Source organism: Python bivittatus, unplaced genomic scaffold, assembly GCF_059951505.1.
Source record: "Python bivittatus isolate LINGU-HERP-01145 unplaced genomic scaffold, Pbiv_v1 ctg000080_np1212, whole genome shotgun sequence".
NCBI lineage: Eukaryota > Metazoa > Chordata > Lepidosauria > Squamata > Pythonidae > Python > Python bivittatus.
In genome coordinates, this window is record NW_028277035.1 from 62,481,277 (window position 1) to 62,501,230 (window position 19,954).

The 19,954-nt window shown below is 39.6% G+C and overlaps 1 protein-coding gene across 3 annotated transcripts in view; it reads right to left on the bottom strand.

Annotated features, from left to right (window-relative positions):
• KBTBD12 (kelch repeat and BTB domain containing 12) overlaps positions 1–19,954 on the bottom strand; it is an 80,522-nt gene that overhangs the window by 49,938 nt on the left and 10,630 nt on the right. For 2 of the 3 annotated variants that reach the window (XM_088134252.1, XM_088134253.1), the window contains exons 2-4: positions 10,639–11,812; positions 8,894–9,164; positions 1,062–1,212 (exon numbers count right to left, since the gene is read on the bottom strand). In XM_088134252.1, coding sequence (XP_087990378.1) covers positions 1,062–1,212; positions 8,894–9,164; positions 10,639–11,708 — 1,492 coding nt within the window. In that variant the 5' untranslated portion in view covers positions 11,709–11,812. Of the gene's footprint in view, positions 1–1,061; positions 1,213–8,893; positions 9,165–10,638; positions 11,813–19,954 lie in introns of those variants that run through there. The other variant, XM_088134254.1, reaches the window with a different exon arrangement.

A 19,954-nucleotide genomic window follows, 5' to 3' on the forward strand; every position in this document is an offset into this window, starting at 1 on the left:
GTGATCAAAGTAGAAAATCTGAGCAAATATACAGTAAAGGTCCTAGATAATGTTTTCATGTACTCAAGTAGCCTAAGCTTCATTCTCGTGGGGCAATCATACTGAATTGAAAAGTCTGAAGCATTGAGACTAAGATGCTGAAAATGCCATAGTGAGCAGGTTTGAGATAATTTAATGAATCCACACACATTAATAAAGGTAATTAATTTCCTTGTGGCAATTCCACCAACATATAAAGGTGAGACTAAATTTTTTCAGGATTTTCCTGCCATAGGGACTGAGGAAAAAATGACAAAACATGTGATGTCATAATGTAAGCCATCTCATTCATACACTTGTGTTCAACCTTGGGACACAAATATGAAAGGCCTGGATTCATGCTGGGACGTTGCAATGCACATTTCTTCCATGTTTCTGTGTTTATACTTTGTACTGGAAGCCTGTGGTGGCTGAGCTTTATATCACTATTTTACCTAGTATTTTTACGTACGTAAATTGACCCAGAATGACATACCTATGCTGACATCCCATTCGGTCATAACAATAATTTAATCTGCAGAGAGATTTTTAATGTACTATTGCAGGCTATTCCCAACATGGCACCTTCACCCTCCAGATATTCTGCAATTCCCAGAAATTTCCAACCAGCATACTAATCAAAAACATGGGTTGGAGTGGTTACATTGTTGTTGTCTTAAAATAAAAAGTAGCAGGACCAAATTATGCCCCCTGATTGGTGAGAAAGTATACAGTTTTCAGAGTGAGGCAGGAAATACATCAAATTAAGGAAAAGCTTAATACAGTAAGTGCATAAAATGGAGATAACTGTTGTTACTCTGCCAGTTCTTTTATATGGTTTTCTTTACTAGCAAAAATAAAGTTTGCTCATCCTTAGTTCATTGGCAAACCAACACTTCTTATATATATTCTCTCTGCCCCTTTTCTTTAACTTACAAGAAAGAGAGTGGTAGGGGAATGAAATCTTTCATTTCATAGAAGCAAATTGCTAGGAAAAAATAAAAAGTGGTCCCTCTATCTGTTAAAAATCTGTTTGCTCTTACCCAGGACATAAATCTCATGGTTTACTACAGCTGTGCTGAAGCGGTATTTCGAATACTTCATCGGTGCACACTCTGTCCATTTGTCTTGGCTTGGGTTATACTGCAACGTTCTGTTGCTTAATCGATCAGGCTCATCATCAGGAAGATCCATCTGTGTGAAATATGACAGCCATATAATAATACAACATTTGGAGCCCTCTACACACACTTGCATGCTATTAATCACAGAGGACAGCTGAGCAGATAAATAACATAAACACATCAATTATAGCTGCGAAGTGATTCATACTGACTAGGCTTTCACAGAACCCATGACTTGTGGCTTAGAAGTACGTTACAGAAGACACAGGAATAACGACACATTTATATTCTGCAGCAAGGAAGCTGAGAATTTGGGTAATAACAAACCATCTATAGACACAGCTCTGACAGCATATAGCTCTTTTTACAAGGATGCCATGAAGTCACAAGAAGAAAGTCAAAAACCTCTTACTTCCCCCTTGAGATCAAATTTTGATTTAGCTTCTTATTTGATTAGGCCACAACTTCCAGAGGGAGTTTAAAGATTTATATAAGAATGCTTTAGGTGAAATAAGATAACATAACTGTAAAAACTAAAATCTGCACTTCTTTTAATTTTGAAAGGATTTTGAACTTATCTTTAGCACGCCATGCCCCATTTCTTTTTCTCACATATTGTCATCAGGGAGGGGAGGGTAAGGGAGGAAAACAATTATTAGACCTGATTTTATGAATGTATCTCCGTTCATATGTGTATTCAAACTGTAATATGCATGTGTGTCAAGATAGATGTTAGGAAATAGGGGATCTTTTCCAGAGTTTATTCACTATATTTTAACAAACTGGGAAATAGTGGCTCTGGAACAGGAAGGAAAATAGCTAAAACAATACACAAGTTTAAAATACACATATTTTCTTTTTAGTACATATACCTGTTAGAAAAAAGATCAGCAGCTAGCTCGCTATTCTACCACATGGACCAGTAAGTTACAGATGGAGGCAAACAAATTAAGATTGGCCAAATAAAGATTGGCAAGAGATGTAATGGAAATAGCAGGGCAAGTATATGGAATGGAAAATATATGGACAAAGCTCAGGGGCTGGTGACTGCAGTTATCCATGGAGATCTCTCAGATTTTCTAGTGTTTGGGTACAGTAGTTGTAAGCAGAGAATTTTAAATGGAGCTCCTCCTTCAATATCAAATGACTGGAGAAGAAGGCAAGGAACTTGATGAGGATAAAGAAGAAATAACTAAAAAAAATACTCCAAACTTTAAAATGTGATTAAATATTTGTGCGTGACTCTCTAGACTCCCTGCCTCACCATTAGCACTAACTCATTATTAACAACATATGGAGAATGTGAAGCTGTGTGAGAAGCAAAATGCAAAGAAGGAGCTGCAGTTAATATTTAGAAATAAACTTGGGATCAATGGGTAGTACAGCTTTCTTTTTCTTATTACACAAAGCAATAAAGTAATTCAAGAAAAAGGGTTAGGAGGAACCTAGTGGGATAAGAGCCAGAGTAAAATGGGCATAGTGCTAGGAGACCAAGCAACCTCTGGTCTAATCTTCAGTTCTCTGACAGCAAGCCTGTTCTCACCAATTATTGAAAAGGAAAGACAAGATCAAAGATAGTCTCAAAGAAACCAAAGGGCTTAAATTCTTGGAAGGTAGACTTAGGGTTGTGTAGAACACAAACCGTAGGATACAGAGTGATTCTAGGGAATGAAAGAAAACCTTCGGGGACTTCCTGGCTCCTTGACTGAATGAAAGCTAATTAAACTGAACCATGGAAAAGCCATACCACAGGACAATGCTGAATTCTATCACACATAGGGAAACATGAATTTCTACTCCAGGAGACTTCCCTAAGACTTTCAACACTTCCACCTGCAATCCAGCAGCAGATCTTTTCAAGCAGCCCCAAGTTCTGATTGCTCTGCAAACACCAGAAATGAGATTCCACATCTCTACTACAGAAAGTTCACACAGTCATGCATCTCCCAAACTTTGTTTTTCACTTTGGACATGCTGACTCCTAGCTACACTCACTGCCTCCTAGCTGCAGATTACAATGTGTCAGTGGAAATAACACAGATGATCAGCTGGCCAAGTTTGTTCCCCATTAGGGACACCTTGCATACCAAACAGGTTGTAGCATGATAAGACTGACAAAAGCTATCTTAAGAAGTGCCTTAAATATTCACTATGTGTCCTTCCAAGGGCTGATGAATTTAAAGGTACTCTCACAGATTAGTTAATCAGGCTATAAGACCAGCAATTATATATGCATATATCTGCAGCTTCATGAGAACAATTACCTTTAATCAATGGAGGAAGTACACAGACAATGAAAATTTGATTCCTTTACAACCATCTGTGGGTTATTGTTTTTTTTTCCTTTTTCCTTTTTATTTTTGGCAGCCTTCAAACCTCTGGCTCTGCCACCTTCTTTGAAACAAATAGATTCTTTGGTCAAATGCTAGGATGATACCAGTGGAAATATAATTTATAAACTACATACATATAGAAAACTAACATGTCTGGATTCTTCAATAAAAATGTTGACAAGATTGGATGGAGTTGGGTTCATGCAGCCACATGTTGCTGCTAAACCATGAATCTCCAGAAAACTAAACAGATGAACAAAGCCTAATAGATTTTTTAATTTCTTTTTTTTAAATCAGAATTGTTCAGTAGTCCCAACAATCAGTTTGATAACTGAATGAATGACATGTAGTTATTACTTAATGGTAATAATACTTAATGGTGTTAATAGCTTGTTGTTTAATGGCACTAATGCTTAATAGTATTCTGACACCTAGGATAGCCAAGTCCTGATTTGTTTCAGTAGTTAACAGAAGAAATGGTTTTGTGGACTCTGAGGTCTCCATTTTAAGTTTCTAGCATATCCTGAAATGTTACTGCAATGATTACTATACAATATACTACACTATACAATAAACTGCTTTGAGTGTAGTCATTCTTTGCAGCCAGCTATGGCCAACTAAGCAAAAGAGGGTACTGGCAACTCTAAAACAGGATGCATAGTCTGTAGCCCTCCAACTCCACTCAGCATAGCTAGTGATAGGAGTTGATGGTGACTATAGTTCAACAGTAGCTGGTGGGCCATCAGTTCCTCATCCCTCATTTTTCATTCTGGAAAAATTACCATAAGGGATTTTTTTGCTGCTTTAAATCATTCTGTGACACCGAATTTAACTGGATTCTTACAAGTTGAGAGCTGCTTTTGCTGCATTAGAGTAATGAGGGTGTGATCATGACAGCCAGTGTGGTAAAGGTGTTTGACTACACTGGGGAGGCCCAGATTCAAATCCACTCCCAGCCATGGAAGTCCACAAGGTAAGCTGGGGCCAATCAGTCTCTTTCAGCCAACCTACCTCACAGGGCTGTTACTGCGGGGGAAATGGGAGGAAGGGGTGCTATAAATGCCACCTTGAGCTCTTAAATGGAAGACAGCAGATAAACCAATAATCAACTCTCACCATCTGAGATGCATATTCAGATGAAATATTTATGGCATATAAACTTTAAGGTAAAAAAAAGAATGGGCAATTTGGTCCTCATTTTAAGGACATTTTCAGAACCATGTCCCATTCAGAACAGAGAGAGTTTTCAACCTAAGCTTGTCAACAAATCAGGAGTCTAATAGCACCTTTTCCAACTAACAAATTTTATTACAAGGCATATGCTCATGAAAGCTACAGCCTTTTAATAAAGTGTAGACTAACACAGCTTTCCTATAAAACGTACACTTGAAAAACTTTACACTTAACATAGATGGTCAGTGCTTGTAAGTGTTACTGCACTTTGTCTCAGAGAATATATAGAGAGTCTCCCTTGCAGGCAGAATGGTGGAAGGCAGAAACTAAAATTCTGTGCAAAATGCCTGAAGAAGGGATCTGGAGTGCTATTGTTGGGAAAGCAATACTGCTTATGCGTTTGTTTCTGCTTGTTCAACCTGTACCATATATAAATAGGCCTGATACTATCATTCATCTGACAAATTCTCCGCTCCAAAGGAACTTTCCCATTTTGCAAATGAGGTAAAATGGACTAATATGAATGTACAAGCTCACCCACAAAATGCCTGCTCTAAAATAATAAAAATGATGGATGCTTACTTTGAAATAATAGATCGTCTTTAAAGCACCAACAATGCCACTGTTTTCTTCTTTTCTATTTCACCTCATATATTACACTTGAGTCCATAGCAAGTGTTTGCTTTTTAATTGGCTGAAACTATAAAAGGGCCCTTGAGATGTAGTTTTGTGGAATTATGAGATTAAGGAGCTGGTACTTTTATGCAAGGTATCATATCATCTAAGGATTAAACTGATATACTGATTTGTTCAATTTCTTCTTCACCCCTCATTCTCTTTTCATTTTCCATTGTATCATTTAGACTGTAGATCCCCTATGAGTAGGGACTATCTTATTTCTAATCTTTATGCAGCATTTTGTAAATTTTAGGCACTTTGTATATGTAGACATTCCAATGTCAAGACTAATATAATACCTAAACACCTTTCCCATGTTTTCCAAAACTATTTCTCTTTAATACATAAAACAATAAAATTCACACAGAACAGGAAGTGGATCAATATTTGTGTGTATTAAATACATCTCCAGATATCTGCAGTTCTGCTACAGCAAACTATATAGGAATTTGCCTGCCTTCATGCTTTCCATTGCCTTTATTATTTGTCAAATAGGCTCTGTGGGGCACAATTTATATCCACTAGACTGAAAGGTTCATTTTAAATGAATTGTCTCCAATTTTTGTGAGAGAAGTTGCAGTTAGCCTCCTGATTCACACAAGATCAGTATTAAGAAGACCTGCCCTGCTTTCATACATAAGAACATGAGAAGATCTCTATGAGATCATTCAACCACATTGCGTCCTGTTTCATGCAGAGGTCCATCAAATCCTTCTGCAAAGCTTATCAGCTTGGCTCAACCTTTCCCATTCCCAAATTCCTCATGTGATGGTTCTAACTTTTCCCCCCTCCAAATCTAATCTTGCAATTTAGCCTGGAACTGCTAAACCTTGGCAACCTTGCTCTATTTCAGTTTCTTGTTTCTGCCCTTCCTTCAGGACTTTGGCAGATATGTGGCTCCAATTGCTCCTGCCATTTCCAGCTACAATTTCCTCAGCATGGAAAAAGGAATATGAACTTGATCTAGCAACAGTTAGATTAATATATTTTGCCTCTTGAAGCAGATAACAAAATGACCAAATCTAAACTGGGAAGTGCAGCACAGGCTGTGTGTGACACACTCTCTCCTCTAATATCTTGTCCCTTCTTCAGCACCTATTATCTGAGACAACTGTCTCATTTTGCCCAAAGGAAGGGCTAGCTGTGGCCCATTCTGTCTCAGGTTTCCACAATATACAGTACTATGGATTTAATAGGGTAGCTAACATACACTCCATAATCCATGAGCTGTTCTGATTTTTAAGCCTTAAAATTTTCTAAAAAGTCTACCCAGAACTAGGCTTCTTGCATTAACCTTTGCCAAAGAAGACATATTTACAGACCTCACAAAATTTTCTCAATACAGCAGTTTTTGTATTGATATGTCAGCAAACCTAAAGCAATTTTTTTGCTCTTTGAAAGTTGTTTAGCTATCACTATTGTAATTTATTGCCTCATCTGCAGTCCAATCCTGTTAAATCAGAAATAAATCTTATTAAATGGAATTAGTCCAAGTTAGGTGCATAAATAGCCTAAATGCAACCTAAATAGCCCAATAGTCTCTAGGCTTTATTTTCCTGAATTAAATGAGTTTTATGTTGACCTAACTTTTCTATATGATTTTTCTTTTCTTGCATCAGAGGCTAATGCCACAATAAGATAGGAAGTGTTCTTTTTCCCAAAATATAATTTGTTATTTGAATTTACTTTTTTGTATTTTGAATTCTTGAGATAGAAGCATCAGTATGCATCATAGCAGAACACCCAATCTCAAATTGCAATCCTATCCACGTTAGTTTTTCACAAGTTTAAATAAAATGCTTCCTGCTGATCTTCCGTATGTACAGTAGTGCCATATCCAGAAATTGCACAACACATTTTCATATCTAAGGACAGAAAATACAAACAGAGCTCACTTCCAGCTGTAAAAATACAATATAGAAATGATACTTCTGTTCAATATATTTGGTCAGGGAGTGCCAAGCTGTACTCACTTACTTTTTAGAGGGCATCTAATACCACTTCATCATCCAGTAATTATATTTTAGATTTTCCCTGTGAAAAATTAAACTGCAGAAAAGTATGGGTATTTTTCAGAAGAAAATGGTATACAGTTGGTGCTGCTATTGCCAAAGTTTCATCCTTTCTGAAAGACAGTTTTAATGTGAGCAGCGAGTGTTCCAGCTGATTGTTCTTCCTTAACTCCCTCATCGCTACCGCTCAGAAAGGCTTCTGTACGGAAGGGTAACATAATACCAAGCTTGTGGACACTCATAATGGCTTTCATATAGAGGTTGTAGGATTTTTTGGCTGCGTTGCCACAACCATGATTGCAGCCACTCAGGACCTTTCTATATAGTTCTCCTGCTATATCACCATGGACATTATAGAGTTGCTACATCCAAGGACATTGATTTAATTTTTTAAAAACCAATCTTCCCTCACCCTTGCTTTCCACAGAGCAGTCTCTCAGAAGGCTTTTCTTTTTCTTTGCAATTACTGGATAAATGTAAAAAATGCATATTGAATAATAAAATACATGTATTAAGAGGGGGAGGGGGCAGTTAGTAAGTTATTCTATTTTTGTGGCAAAAGGATGAATAGATTTTTGTTACTTCACACTGCATAATTGCAGTGAAACACTGTTTGATGTTTTCTGACAGCTTTAGACACACAAAAATACAGACATGCCCATGATTATGGTGTTAGGACTAGCAGCATATATCGGAAAAGGTACAGGCAACTCAGAAGTATTCAAAATTTATTTCAATATAAGTGACAAATGCTTGGGAAACAGATAGCTTAGCAGTCTGGCAAGCCTCACATAAAAACAGCAGTATTCTTAATAAAGTGCAAAATCTATTGTAAATCCACTTCTAATTTACTACAGAATAGCAATCAGTGAGTAGCACTAGAAGCCACCTTTCTAGAAGAAACCAGAATAATTTATAATTTGCTTTCTCTGAAATGAGTCTCAAAGTCTGCCATGAAGGGCAGATTATCTTTCCCTATCCATCAATAAGGTCACATCAAGTACTGACAGATAGCATTGGTGTGGTAGAATATATAGTTCATCGACATATCTCCCCCCTCCCTCAGTGACTTTCAAACCAAAGTAACTGAACACTGATACACTAGTGAAAATTGGTGTATTGCATTAGTCAAGAGAATGAGCTGGAAAGTCCAGTTAAAATCTCATTTTCCTTCTGAATACATAATTGTTCAATCTTGAGCAAATCAGAATTCTTCAGCCTAAAAAGTCTCAGGCAGCCAGTGGCAAAGACTGTCTGAGGAGACACTGGAGAGTCTCTACCAATTACAGCAGACAGTAACTGGATTAACTGAATACACAGACTGATCCAGCATATGCACTAAGACCACAAAGCCAAAAGAATTTTTTAAAAAGGCAAGAGAAAAGAAGTATTGCCCCACTGCCCGAAAGCAAGCATGTCCATCAGCAGTGGCTTTTGTAATTTTTCTGAATGGCAATGATTGCAGTTACATTCCAACTGTGAAGGCTGCTTTAACAAGCAGACAATGGCGTCAGAGAGCGATGCATGTCCTGAAACGCTTAGCAATGTTCCTTACCTGTGGGGTCCATCCTCCAATGACATACAGCCTGTTTTTCACGGCAACCACTGCATGGCAAGCCAGCGGCACTGGGATGGGAGCCAAAGTTCTCCAGTTCTCCTGCTCCATGGAGTACTTCTCCACAATATTGGTAATGTGGTATTGGTTTTTCAATTTCATTTGCCCTCCTATGATGAATAGGTCATGATGGATGGTGCCCAAAGCATATAGCTCACGAAACTGAGCTGTGCACAGGCTTTGCCAAAATCGATTTCCATGACCCTCATACCTGTAATGAATCCTCATATTAGAATTTCCTTGGTCACAGTTTATACACGTATTTATACCTAACTTTTTCTCCTCAAGTACATCTTTTATTTTTAAATAGGATCAACATGGGTCAAAAGAGAATTTTAATTTTGACAAAAGTTCAATGGCATAAATTGGTAAGCCTTTTAAAATGCTATGATTTCACAGAGGCAAATTTTGTAAATATTATCCTGTCTCTCCCTCCACCCACCCACTCAGTTTGGGGAAATGACTGCCCCCCCCCAAATCATTATAGCCTTGATCAGTCATTATTGTCAGGAGAGGTGCCTGAATATTAGAAGTTCAGGGAAAAATGTCTTTCACTAGCTATTCATCACCCAATCAGCATCTTTAAAATATTCTGTTTGCCCCCACCCCACACACCAAGTGAATAATAAATATGTTAGTTAAGTAGGACAGCAACAGTCAGGGTAGCACATGGTTAACCCAGCAAGATCTAATGTCACTACAGTAAGGGCTGAATTATGCTAAAGATCCCCTGCGAAAAAAGCATTGAACCTTGAGGCACAGGTTCAGACATACCCATCATTAAGAGATTGGGATGAAATCAGTAGGAAAGGAAATTTCCTGCTAGAAAATCTGTTATCCTCTTCCCTTGCAATTTTTTATTAAAAAGGCAAAACCTGAGTTAGCAGTGCATATGTGTATCCTTAGAAGATCAATCCTAACCAAATGTATTTAAAGCAATTTTCCTGAATTTCAGTGGAATCTATGGCAAGGACTACACTTTTCATTTTCCTTCAGTAGTAACAAAGGCAGCCCAGAATAAAAGCACTAAAAATGTACATTTTTATTGTCCCCATGATTGAATAAGGACAAAATAACTCCAGAAGGAAAGAAGTTGCTTATGGAATTATATTTGGCACCTAGAGGGCACTATAGACCTAGTCATTGTGTCATTAATGAATGGGCGAACACCTAATCGCTTAGTTCACAACCTGAAGTAACTCTACTTGAAAGACTTCTATTTTATATATAGTGTATATGTTATATTCAGTCAACTACAGAAGCCAATGGAATGTTTATAAAACAACAGTACAACCTGCAGGGTTCCATCCAATCTTTTAAAATATTCTACAAGAACTTCACCCCTTGACAATTGCCTGTTAACTTTGCAAACACCATTTATAAAGTTGGACAAAGAATTAGAATTGTCCAAAACCTTTTTTGCATTTAGTTAAGATTGCCTTCCAGCACTACGAAAACAACTGATCTAGAAAAGAAGCCAAAGAAAGATATTATTAGGTGGTTAACTTTGGAGGTTAAAAGTTATATCATAGGCTTAGAGGAAAAGTTTTAGATCACACAGCACTGAATAATTCTTGGGGAGTACCACTTAAATCTTTCCTTCCATGTGCCCCTTTGTAATTTGAAGTGTTGGGGGTGGGAATGATACAGTTACATTTTGTGTCTTCATGCCCCAGGATACAAACCTATAAAGTTCAATCATCCTGGTCTTTTGTCTGGACATCTTGGCAGCACTTGCCTCCCCTGCAACAACAATACTGTTGTTCTCAGTAACCACACCAGTGTATATACAGCCAAGGCCTTCTGCGTATTTTGGAGAGGAAATGAAGTAGGTCTTTTGCGTTAGAGGTGCATAACAGAAGCTGGCCTCAGCATAATTACCCCGCCTTGATCGGATCCCCCCTGAGTTATTGCCAATGCAAAGCAGAAGGGTAGTGGTCTCCATGCCATATCGAAGGCTGAGAGAAGGTTGACTGGATTTTTTAATTGTTTCTAAGGCTCCTTCAATCATGTCAATACACTGGGAATTACTCAGAAGCACCGTGTTCCTTTTCCGAGCTTCCACTAAGAATGAAGGACTTACAAGTACCAGCCTTACTTGCTTCAGGAGTTCAATGAGATGATCTACACGCAACTTCTGACTGTGGTTAACCCATCTGAGGACTAAGTCCAAAATACTCTCTTCTCTGGATACGTTCAGATCATCGGACCTGATCAGGCTTAGCAGTTGCTGAGCTTCTATCTCTAATATTTCTTCATGCTGGCTCACCTCAGTAAAGTGCTGATACAAATATTTCCTGGCTCGTTCAGATAGTTCTTCTGCCCCAATGTGATTTGCAAAGTAATAAATTCCTATAGCGTTGGAAGCTTCAATATGATCCATCATGTAGGTCTGACATTGGCTAAACACATCTTCCATCTGCATGAAAAAGGCAGCAATGGCCACATTTTGCACATTACAATCAGTGAGATGCAACTCAGAGGTGTACATGTAGTGTAGGAGGACAGATACACTTTCGGCTGCTATGTCATGTAGCACAACTTCTCTCTGTGTGCTTTCCATCAACCCACAAGTAAACATTGCTTTGAAATAGGGGCTAAAAGCAGCCAGGATCAATTTGTGGCAAGGGAATTTTTTTTCTTCCGCCACTAACACCACATCAATCATTTCAGTTAAATCTTTCATACATTTTATTTGATCCAGTAAATTCAAGCTATGCTGCTGCTTCCTTTTACCTCCAACCTTGTAATCCATAGTAGAATGTATTTTTAAATCTTTTCTGGTGCTTATTGGAGTTTTGAAACAGCTATTTGTACATCTGAGAGCTCTCAGAATGAAATTCCTTCATCATTTTATTCCTAGAGAGGAGAAAGAGAAACATATAATTTGCTATATGAACAAATGTTTAAAATTCTGACAGTCAAATCATATAGTTATGGTCTAAAGGCTGTAAATATTTTGAGCAAATGGATCAGAAATATGTACTAATGTGGCTTTGCTAGAACAAAAGATCTATGCAGCAGTTGGAGCACTGCCCCAGAGGTATGGAATTAGGCTGTTGTGGCCTCTGTATACTAAATTCTTTGCACCCAGAGATTTGTGAAGCACGTTCCCTTTTGGCAATTTGTGAAGCCATCAAAAGAGCAGTGTCCTACCATGTTTTTAATCAGAATGAATGTTTATTTATTTATTTTATTTATTTATTAAATTTCTTTCCCGCCCATCTCCCCCCAATGGGGTACTCTGGGCGACTCACACAGAACTTTAAAACCATAAATATACATAAATACATAACACATCAATTTAAAAACATTTCTAAAAAAGGGAAAGGAGAGTCCAAGAAAATGAAAAATCTGGGGCTGAAGACAGGAGGCTTCTATGGGGCTAGCCGTCCCCATGCTTGAGGTATTCCCTCCCCACCCCAGGCCAAGTGGCAGAACCAGGTCTTCAAAGCCCTACGGAAGGCCAGGAGTGAGGGGGCCAATCACACCTCCGGGGGCAGAATGTTCCAAAGAGTGGGGGCTACCGCAGAGAAGGCCCGGTTTCTGGACCCCACTAATCGAAGTTCTTACTGAGGGGGTATGAAGCATGCCCTCTCTGTGTGATCGGGTGGGACGGGTTGAAGTCATAGGGTCCCTTAGGTAACCTGGTCCCATGCCATGTAGGGCTTTAAAGGTGATAACCACCTTGAATTGGACCCAGAAGCAAACTGGTACCCAATCCAGCTCACGGAGCAGTGGCGTTACATGGGCCCTCCTTGGGGCTCCAAAAATAGCCCGCGCGGCTGCATTCTGGACAGCTGTAGCTTCCGGATACTCTTCAAGGGTAGCCCCATGTAGAGCGCATTGCAGTAGTCTATCTGGGAGATAACAAGGGCGTGAGTGACTGTTCGAAGGGCATCCCGATCCAGGAAAGGGCGTAACTGATGCACAACCCGAAGTTGTGCAAAGGCCCTCCTTGCCACGGCTACCACCTGCTCTTCAAGCAGGAGGCGTGAGTCTAGGAGGACCCCTAGATTATGCACTAGGTCTGTCTGGGGCAGTGCCATCCCATCCAGCACCAAAGATGACAAAGTCCTGGATACAGAGGAGCCATTAACCCACAGCCACTCCATCTTACCAGGGTTCAGCTGAAGCCTGTTGTTCCCCATCCAGATCCTTACAGCCTCCAAGCACCATGAAAGGGCGGTCATGGCATCACTTACTTCAACTGGGATGGAGATGTATAACTGCGTATCATCAGCATAGTGATGATACCTCATCCCATGATGACGGATGATCTCACCCAGAGATTTCATGTAGATGTTGAAAAAGAGCGGAGAGAGAACTAAACCCTGCGGCACCCCATAGAGGAGGGGCCGAGGATGGGACCTCTCGCTCCCTATCACCACCAATTGGGATCGGCCCTGGAGAAAGGAGGTGAATCAGCACAAGAACGTGCCGCCCACCCTCAATTCCCTGAGCCGTCCCAACAGGATAACGTGGTCGACGGTATCAAAAGCCGCTGAGAGATCAAGGAGAGCAAGGATGGTCACACTTCCACCATCCCGCTCCCGCCAGAGGTCATCCATAAGTGCGACCAATGCCGTTTCCATTCCATAACCTGAACAGGCCTGAAACCTAACTGGAAGGGATCCAGATAATCCGTTTCCTCCAGAACCCTTTGGAGCTGTGATGCCACCACTTTCTCAACCACCTTCCCCAAAATGGGGAGGTGGGAGACTGGACGAAAATTGTCCAGTATAGTAGGATCCAGGGAGGGTTTCTTGAGGAGCGGGTGCACCAACGCCTCCTTAAAAGCAGCTGGAAACACTCCCTCCTGAAAGGATGTAGTAACCATCTCCTGGATCCAACCACATGTCACCTCCCAAGCTGCTTTCACCAGCCAGGAGGGGCATGGGTCAAGATGGCAAGCAGTGGCCTTCACAGTCCCCAGGATTATGTCCACTTCCTCAGAAGCAACAGGATCAAACTGTTCCCAGATAATGGTATGGTGGCCAACTGGGTTGTTTTTTAGCTGTAGTTTTTCTTTGTTTTTTAATTCACTATTTTTATTCTATTATATGCCATCCAGTGTTTGCGGATTGGAAAAACTGTGGAATGAATGAATGGATAGCTTGATTTTCCAACTGAACAACAATTATGAAGAAGCTTCATGCCCAAACAATATTTTGATTCTGCAGCTGGTTTATTTTTAGTATTTCTGTCTAATCAGATACTGTAATGTTTACGTTGACATACACAATATTCATTATATAAATGCTAAGAATTCATGCAATATTGAGTAAGTTTTAGTCTTTATATAATATTAATAGGTTCATAAAAGAAACATTGTGGTCTTTATCCATTCGAAATTCTTACATATTATCTAATGTATTTCACTAATCACTACATCTATGCCTATTTAAAATAAATTCTTATTTAGTTTTCATCTTCAGTGTGGATTTCAGCAAAACATTTGGCACAGATACTTTGATTCTGAATTAAATTATGCTGCAACTTTCTTTAAATGTTCTGGGTCCAGTATGAATATTTTGGTTAATCCTACAATGGAAGAGAATCCAATCACCAGTTCTATGCTGTACACATAGGTAAATGCTAATGCTGTTATTTGTGAAATCCATCTGTTAGAATCTCGCATTAAGCTTTCCACAAGAACACTTTTTCCTCTTTTAATGTCTTTTCAACATTAAAAGAGGAACATTGCTAGATTCCATACCCCCATCAAATCCTGGATATGATTCACAAACCAGCTCTTAATGCATAGAAGACTCCCACTGAGATAACATTTTGATAACATTTTGAATTAGATATCCTGGTTTGCAGAGAGCCAGCACAGTGTATTTGGTTTAGATGCTGAACTAGGAGCAGGGAGACCCAGGTTCTAGTCCTCCCTTTGGCATGGAAGCCCACTGTGTGATCTTGGGCCAGGCCTCCAGCTGCAACAAGCCAGCTGGAAAACAAAAACCCTCACTGAATCACACATGATTTGATAGCTCTGCTGTGAGAACTAGGTAAGCACAATGCAAAAACAAGCAGATGCTGCAACCAAGTGGGATAACGCTAAGAACAAAAGCAGCAGACAAGCTGGTCTGATGGAGCTACCTAGGTAGAGCTGTGAATCCAGCAGCTCACGGGGAACACAAAGGAGAGGCGGGAAAGAACATCATCTCTCCTTCCTAGACTCCTAACAGCTTATCAGAAAGGCTGGATTGGGGATAAGTAAAACATACTATTTTATTCCTGGACATGCAGGTTGCCATGGGAGACCAAACACATGCAAAGATGTGAGCTCAACTTCCTGCAGAAAGCCTGTCTTGTACAGTGTAAAAACAGTGAGATTCCGGCATTCCTTCAGGGCCCCATCCCAAAATACTCCTGGCAACTTGCACCCCACCCTGTGCATAATCACTTGCAGGGGCTCAGCAATCTACTGAGTTCAGTGGTGCAGGCCCAAACATTGGAGGACCATTCTTTCTCCTGCCTCAAAGCTGGACGTTTTACAAGGCTGCACAACAAGGCTGGCCTTCAGTCAATCCGCTCTGAAATTCCAGTCACGTTAGGCATGCTGAGCACAAATTTTAGGAAGTGGATTATTTGTCAAAGCTGAGTGCCGCCCGTGTTAAAGGCCTTTAGTTACAACTTGGGCATAGGTTGGGTGACAACCACAGCTGCTGTCTTAAAAGGATGAATACGCGACTGCACTGCATACCCACAATCCTCAGGGAGAAAGTCCTCCGCGAGGCTGTCCTCCTGCCAGCAGAGACCCCTCAAATTCCCTTTCGGCGGTTGCATTTCAGGAGACCTTCCCTCTGCGATCACCAAAAGCAGCAAGCAAAAAGAACAGGCCCAAGAAAATGATTCGATGGCTGGGTGAGATGGTGTGGGGATGATGATAATGACGATTATATTATATTTTATCCCACCTTTTTATATAACTCAAGGTGACAAACATAGCTAATACTCCTGCCTCCTCTTTTCTCCACAACAACCATGTGAGGTGGACTGCACTGAGAGAGAGGGACCAGCCCAAAGTCACCCAGCCGGCTTTCATGCTTAAGGGAGGCCTAAAACTTGCTGTCTCCTGGTTTCTAGGCCAGCCCCTTCACCACTACACCAAACTGGCCCTCAAATGGATTGTTTATTGTTGTTGTTTTAACAATCATATAATCAAAAGGCCTGGCGGAACAGGAAGGCCTTAATTCCTTCCCTGACAGTGGGAAAAGGGAGAGCTAAGGGTAGTTCTCAAGGGAGCCTCTTCCACGGCTTGGAGTGATACGAGAGAAGCCCCTCACTTGTGCTGGCAACAAGCAGGCCTTTGAAATGGGGGTTTCTTTAAGTGGGCCTCTCTTGTTGATCTTGAAGGCTGGGGAGGTTAAAGTTGAGATAGGCAGTCTTGGGTAATCAGCTTTGAAGCTATCTTGAGATTTAAAAGTTTAAAACAGTGTAAGTCTTTCAGCACAAAGAGAATATGATCCCAGGACTATGCAGCATTTAGCAGCCTCTTTGTTTCATTTTTACACCAGATGAAGCTTCTGGACTCTCTTCAGGGTAACTGTATGAGGAATGTAATTCAGGTTATCTAATAAGGATGTCACTAAGGCATAGGTAACTATTTTGAAATAATGCTACTCTAAGGTTTGATGTGATATTCTATTTAGAGGATGCATGGGTGAGATGGTGTGGGGATGATGATAATATTATATTTTATCCCACCTTTTTATATAACTCAAGGTGACAAACATAGCTAATCCTCCTGCCTCCTCTTTTCTCCACAACAAAGACGGTAGTTCTAATGAACATAACATAACAGTAAAAAAATTAGTGGACTGTGCTTTTGTGATTTGGTAAAATAGGTGAAATCCATGACTCTAATATCATGTCAGAATTAAAATCTCATGTGTGATACTGGTAAAGGACAGCACAAGGTTATGACTATGAAGATGTTTACATTGTTATGCAGTCTAACCAGCAATACCTAACCATCAATAACTGGAAATACGTAGGCTGACTACATGCAGATTTTTTTTTAAAGTTGCAAAGTGTTCAAAATGTAAGTGTATTGCTTTTATGAATTATTGCTTTTATTTAAACAAATTAAACTGAATGATCAGGGTATTTCATTGTTTCTTTCATGCCACCTGATCATTCCTTGATTTTCAAAAGAAATGTATCATGTTTTTGTACTTCTTTGAAACATGTTTATGTTCCTTCTTTTAATGACCTATTTAGCATAGGGTTTTTTTTCAGTTTTCAGATCTGTCTGTGAACATTCCTTCTAATAATACCCATCAGTGAATACTATTGCAAATATTAGTTAACATTTGACTTTTTTAAAATGCTAGGTTTATTGGAAATAGTTGTCTTTACATTTGGAAAGTGAATTAAATATCTAAGGAAGACAATCTAATCTTAGAGTATTTGAGTTCCAGAGAGTTATCTTTTAATTTTCTTGAGTTACAGATTGGTTTTGTAGTGATACAACATTTGCAGCCATTCATTTGTTCATGGTCATACAGCAGTGGGGACTGCTTAGAGTCCCCACTTACCATGAGGTGCAATAGGAGTGGACATAACTGCAGGTATGCTCTGTGGGTCCTTCCCCCATGGAATAGCCTTCTCTGAAAGACAACATGGCTCCCATTTTCATGGCTGTCTGGAAGGTGGTAAAAACCCTGCTTTTCTGGAAGGCATTTGGGGATTCACTGTTGTAATGGTATGTGGGAATGACCTTGGGAGATTGGTCAAATGCAATGCTGCCTAGGGAACAGTCAGATAAGAGGGAGCATAGCCCAAAGTTGCATAGAGGGTGGAGCAAGAGGCTCAGGAGAGACCCTCCTTAAGTTATCAGGCTGTAAAGATGACGGTGGGAGAATTGTTCTTTCAGACGTGCAAGATTCTGTTAATGTAGCTTTACAATAAAGTAAAATTAGCTTATCTGGCCATGTTTCCTGTCTGGTCTACCTGATAAGGCTGACAACTATGGAGTCATTGGCACCAGTAGTATATTGTCATTGTCATTGTTATTTTTATTTACTGCACTATTATTATTGTATTTTACCACTAGTATCAATATATCTCCTCAAGTCCATTACTACTGAGGCAGTAGATGACTTGCATAAATAAATAAAATAAAAGTAATTTATATTTCCAAAAAAATTACAAAAACAGTAACATCCTGTTTAATTTAAATTAATATTATTTATTTTATTTTATTATTTATTTATCAAATTTGTTACTGTCATCTCGTGAAATGACTCTGGGCAGTTTACAACAAGATAAAAATTCATTAAAATACAACATAAAAACAATCCCAAAAATAAATAAGTTCCAAGAAGATGGAAAATTGGCAAGCAATTCCAGGGAGCATCATCGGGGGGGCTAACCACCCCCAGGGACGGGTATGGAAGCAGGCCACTGATTTCTAACAAATTTCCAATTTCATTTCATTGTTAACTTATTCTGTGATTCTTCTATTAACAGCACATTAGGTTTGGGCTAATCCATCCATTTTTGTAAGAACGGTGTGGTTGATGAATCACAAATCAATTTCCAACCCACTTTAAGTCCAACCCATGTGTTCCCCACCATTTGCAGACCACCAACACATGGAACACAAGAATATGAGCTTTAAAATCTGAATCTTGCAGGCAAAAGTTTATAATTTGCAGGCAGCACTTTCAGCCAACCATTGCTCAGTCCAAACTACCCAACAGCAGAATATAAACCAATCCCCATTCATTCTCTCCACTTTAAATTTCCCAATTACTTGAATTCATTGAACTTCCAGAGCTTCTGAAATAACTAACAGTCTTTCACCTTCCATTCCTAAAAGAGAAGTTTAAAAGTTGCAAGTATTACTCCCCCACCCAAACAGATTATCCAGGTGTTCATCCACATGTCTTTGGTGGTTTGCAAAAGCCTTCCTCCTGAGAGGCTGCAACAGGGCTATTGCAAGGAAAGATAGACACTATTACCAAATGCAGAGGAGCATCAATTCTTTCTTTCATATAGTGCCAAACAACAAGCTCTGAAAAGCATGTTAACTCTCAACATATGCATATAGGCCACAAAAACATCCCTTTGCAACATGTTACTGCTTGTTGGCACCTTGCTATGGGCATGGTAACAGATGTGTGATAGAATCATCAAGTGGTAGGGCTTGAAGTATTTATTATTTGAAGCAGACTTTGGTTGTGAAAGGATTGTTTCTTGATGTGTGAGATTGTGGGAAGACTGGGAAAGGAATTGGCAAACATTAGCAAAGTCACTGACAGCTAATCTCATAAATGGCAATTCAGCCCAGGCAGGGAGAAATCTGGGGAAAAGCATCTCAAAGTAAAAAAAGCTCTGCTTTCATTAACTTACTATAAAGGAGGTTGGGAAATTCTTATTACCATTTCCAAAATTCTGTATTTAGCCCAGAATTACCATTAAGGAAGTTTTACTGAAATCTGTAGAATTCTTGCTTCCTTGGTCTTGCCCAGATTTTTGAGAAGTCTGTCCCTGATTGCTTCTTCCCACAGTCTTTTTTACTATGGTTTCATACCCTTCCCACTAAAGTTTCAATTTTATTGGCTGTTATTCCTTGTGGATTGATTGTACAGGTAGTCCTCGACTTATGACCACAGTTGGGGTAGGAATTTCCATCGCTAAGCGTTAAGTGAATCATGCCTCATTTTACAACTTTTTTGCCATTGTCGTTAAGCAAATCACTGTGGTTGTTAAGTGGATCATGCAGTTGTTAAGTGAATCTGGCTTCCCCCATTGACTTTGCTTGTTGGAAGCCCCCTGGGAAGGTCGCAAATGGTGATTATGTGACCCCAGGACACTGCAACCATCGTAAATACATGCCAGTTGCCAAGCACCTGAATTTTGATCATGTGACTATGGGGACACTGCAACAGTTGTAAGTGTGAGGACTGGTCATAAGTCACTTTTTCAGCGCCATTGTAACATTGTAATATAGTACAGTGCCAAAGTGCAGAATAAAAATCCTTC